The 4,554-nt window shown below is 37.5% G+C and overlaps 1 protein-coding gene across 1 annotated transcript; it reads right to left on the bottom strand.

The window, feature by feature from the left end:
- Positions 1-1,823: 1,823 nt before the first annotated feature.
- On the bottom strand, positions 1,824-3,626 carry LOC121248110 (transcription factor MYB14-like). The gene is made up of 3 exons (XM_041146466.1): positions 3,276-3,626; positions 2,990-3,119; positions 1,824-2,821 (listed from the first exon to the last, which is right to left on the bottom strand). The coding sequence occupies exons 1-3, from the start codon at positions 3,406-3,408 to the stop codon at positions 1,939-1,941; spliced, it is 1,146 nt and encodes a 381-aa protein (XP_041002400.1). The 5' UTR covers positions 3,409-3,626; the 3' UTR covers positions 1,824-1,938.
- Positions 3,627-4,554: the final 928 nt, after the last annotated feature.

Genomic DNA, 4,554 nt, shown 5'->3' with positions numbered 1-4,554 from the left:
TATTACAATTAACATTTTTAATATATTTTGTAGCACTTGAGTTCTACAAATGCACAGAATAGATCCGTTCTGACTGTCCACCATCGTGCCGGTTCAAGGTCATTCCACCGTCTTGCTGAAAAAATAGTAATTAAAAAATTATAGAATTCATTTATTTTTCTGATATTATTTCTGATAAGTACTAATATTCTCTTTTTAAAATTGCTAATATTCTTGCTTTGTTAGAAACGGGATGATCCTGAAAACTTTTCCCTCATTCATGTCTATGCTACTGCTCACACTAATGAGCATAGTGAGTGGATGGATCCTGTCGCTGCAGATAATTATGTAAGCAGTGTTAATTTTGTTAAATAAATTATTTATATAATATTTTAATAGTTTATTTCTTATTTCTATTTCTTTTAATACGTTACTAATTATTTACGATCATTACCTTTTAAATTGCAGAGCAAAATGTTGGAGATGCAGTCGGCTTCTAAGGAATCCTCTCCTAGTGACATAGACATATTCACGCAAGTGCTCGGGCCGCAGTCTAGTATGGCAAGAGGTTTGGGACGATCTATCAAGCATAAATGTTCATCCTCCTCAACCTCATCGGCTTCACAAATTAATAATCTTACGGCAGATTTAGAAGCTGCACGGCGTGAGAATGAGTATATGAGGTCGAGACAACAAGAGTTAGAGTCTCTCTTAGAACGACAGTCTCATTTAGAGACGCGTTTGCAGGACCAACAGAGAGACCAGGAGGAAAGAATACGCAATGAAGTGCAAGAGCAAGTGCAACGGGAGATGATGGTGCAAATGGAACGTGTTATGTCGTTGCAACAGAATCCCCGTGGGCGAGGGAAAAAGAAAAAATAAATTTTATCAATATTTCTGACTAGTTTTAATATCTAATTTTGTACTTTTATAAGACATTGTTACTTGTTAATTGGGTATGTAATATGATACAATTGGTATTATGTTTTTAAATTTTATGAAATTAGTATTTCTGATCTGTATGTTCGAATGTAAATAAAAATCGTTCGAACGTTGGTTCACACTATAACAAACGTTCGAACATAAATACAATTGAATCGTTCGAACGTTAAACTATACGTTCGAACGTACTCACGCTAAAACGAACAAACCGTTCGAACGGTAAAGCGACTAACGTTCGAACAAAGAACTTGCATTCGGACGCTCCTTCGTTTACATTCGAAATAACGTCCGAACATTAAACGCGCTACGTTTGAACATTTACGTTTACGTTCGAACAAATATTCGAACGTTCGGACGCATTAACATTCGAACGTAAATTTTATACGTTCGAACACGATATCCAACGAACGTCAACTTCTCTCATTCGAACGCCAATCGGTCGGGTATAACGTCCGAACGTTTGATTTTATGTCCGAACGTGATTTTTTGTGACAGTTCATAACCGTTACAAAAAAAGGAACGTTCGAACGTTGTACCGAACGGAACACTTCCAACCGTCACTAAAAATATTTTTTGTGACGGTTGAACAGTAAACCGTCACCAAATGTTTTCTGTGATGCACTTTAGGTGACGGTCACGGTGACGGTTTCAAACCGTCACCAAATATGTTTAGTGACAGTTTGCCATTTTTTTGTGACAGTTTTCTCTATCACAAAACACACATTCTGTTGTAGTGTACCTCAACTCCTTTTATTTAAAATCAGCTTTTTCTTGAATTTATTTCTATTTTACAATCCATAAATCACGACATAAATAATTATCTCAAATTGATCCTAAATTACGGTTTGGTTTGGATACAAAATTACCTCAACTATTTTTATTTAATTATTATAATTTTTTAAAATTTTTACTCAAAATATATAACAATCAACTTAACTTATACCGTACAAACCGCTCTCAAAGACAGAAGGAAAAGCACGCAACACGGAATAGATAAAATTCTCCATGCATGTATTTTTAATTTATCATGTTCACGCCCTCATATGCCCCGTACAGGCCATATCGGGATAAGTATTCATCAAATGCTGGAGATAAATATTCATTGTCCGTAAAAGGTGCCAGGAAATCACTTGTAACGTAGGAGTTACCATCAAAAAATGGCTCCGTCCAAAAATCACCAGTAGTTTCTGCTGACGCTTCCAGGGAAGTAACTATATCATCCGCAACCATGTTTGTGCTAGATACAACTGCACTATCTTTGGTCATAGAGGACAATTCACTTGAGGAGGGTTGTGGTGATGATGGTGAGCTATCCATTATTTGGGCAGTGCAAATTAGCAAAGGATCATTTGGTTCCTTTTCCCTCTTTCGTGTTTTTTCAAGAGGTACTGAAAGATCGTTGGCGCCATGTTTTTCCAGCTCGAACAAACCATATGGACAGGAGAATTCATCAACTACTGGAGATAAATCCTCATTGTCCATAAAAGGTGCCAGGAAATCACATGCGATGTAGGAATTATCTGTTAAAAATGGTTGTGTCCAAAAATTACCGCTGGTTTCTGCAGATGCTTCTGTGGAAGTTGAATTATCATCCTCAACCATGTTTATGGTAGGTTCAACTGAAGTATTGGTAGTGATGGAGGAGGATCTACTTGAGGATGGTTGTGGATCAGATGATGGCAAGCTACCAATTATCTCAGTGTCTGTTGGATATAGAAGAGAATTATTTGGATCAGTTCTCTTTTGTATTTTTTCTAGCTGGGAAAGATTGTTTGAGCTGTTATTTTCTTGGCGTGGGACGTCAGAGCTCTTTTTCAAGCCTTTCTTGAGGTTGGTGTGCCAGTGGTTTTTTATCTCATTGTCTGTTCTTCCTGGTAACTGAGCAGCAATTGCAGACCATCTGCAAGTGAAGATCGAATTGTGAGGCCTTAGCGATCCACTTCATACAAAAATCATGTGATGATCATGCCATACGTACTAGTTCTTTATAATGTAGTCTCTAATTATTATTTAGCAAAGAACTAATCAAGATTGGATGTAAGTAGATAGATCAGCATTCAGCATATACCTATTCCCCAATGATTCGTGCAGCTTAATGATAGTCTCCTCTTCTTCTCTGCTATAATTCCCTCTTTTGATGTTTGGCCTTAGATAATTCATCCATCGAAGCCTGCAACTCTTCCCGCACCTTGATAGACCTGAAAATATGAAATTCTTCTGAGGCTGTATTCCACATTGGAGTACTTTAATTCTTAACCACTAAACCAAGTTCGATAACATCAAACAAATTATTTTCCCTCATGAACTAAAAAAAAAAAAAAAAAAAAAAAAAGCTTTTCTAGTGAATATCTAACCTGCAAACTTGGGAAGTTGGCGCCAATTCCAGCAGCCGTATCTAGTAACATAAGCTATTAGCTTCCTGTCTTCCTCTGGTGTCCATGTACCTCTCTTCAATCCATTTTTATCACCACTAGGAGGTCTCACCATCTCTACCTCTCTTTCTCGTTTCCCTTATCTATCTCTCTGTCTGATCTCAGCTCTCTTTCCCCAAGCTGCAGACTTTGAAACTCACGTCGATTTATTTATACCATGACTTGGAGGAGGCCAAACGTGTTTCATGAAAGATGATGATATTGGACAACTGATCTCATTATGGGTCCCCTCCCTCCCCTAAAGATCCATTAAGCTTGACTAATTTGTAAAGTATCATTTTTCATGCTATTCCATGTGGTAGAAGATGCCGTGGCGACTCATCATAAGGCATTAATACTTCCCCGCGTATAGGTTCGAGGAAACGGGATGCTAGCTTCCTAGTTAGCTTGGTCATGACCCGTGTTATATATGCAAAATGCCCTTTACCTTTATATTAAAGTCAAATGAAGTACATATGTTGTGGGATAAATAATGCGCGCACGTGCATCAATTTTCATGATCAACCTGTTTAACATAGTTTCTTGACAATATTTACTTGGAAGTGGGATTAATTTCATATATTATACACACACACACGAGCCTCGCTTTACCATCTAGTTTAATTAACTGCACATTATCTCCGATGAAGCAATGCACGCAAGCTCAAATTTCATGTGTTGATAATTACAAGAATGCAGAAAGATATATATATATATATTTTTTTTTTTTTTAAAGAAAAGTTAGAGTCACCTGTACACCAGTGACCTCTCTCCAATTTTAGTAATAACCCTCACTTGCGGCGGAGGAAAACCGTGGTTACAAAGACAAGCATCTGGGGTACAAACGATAAACCCAGCATGCGGGAAACACCTAGCCAGAAAAAAACTAACAAAAACAATAAAATAAACGACAAACAACAAATACTCGAAACTAACTAAAACGCAAAGACGGTAAACCAGAGTAATCCATACGGATAAGACCACGCAATGCACAGGGAGTCTCTGTTAATTGCGAAACTGCTAAGTCTTTACCAGAAGCTCCATGTTTGGCTAACCAATCAACAACTTTATTTCCCTCTCTAAAAACATGGTGTATCGAGTAGGTCATGGAGTCCATAATGTCGATAATTTCCTCCCAGAAATCCTCCAGATACCACACCCCACATCTCTTGCTCTTCCACTAGGATATAACATTCATAGAGTCAAGTTCGATATGCACAAA

Source organism: Juglans microcarpa x Juglans regia, chromosome 2D (assembly GCF_004785595.1).
Source record: "Juglans microcarpa x Juglans regia isolate MS1-56 chromosome 2D, Jm3101_v1.0, whole genome shotgun sequence".
NCBI lineage: Eukaryota > Viridiplantae > Streptophyta > Magnoliopsida > Fagales > Juglandaceae > Juglans > Juglans microcarpa x Juglans regia.
Note: the sequence above shows the minus strand (reverse complement) of the source record. Positions and strands in the feature narration are given on the sequence as shown.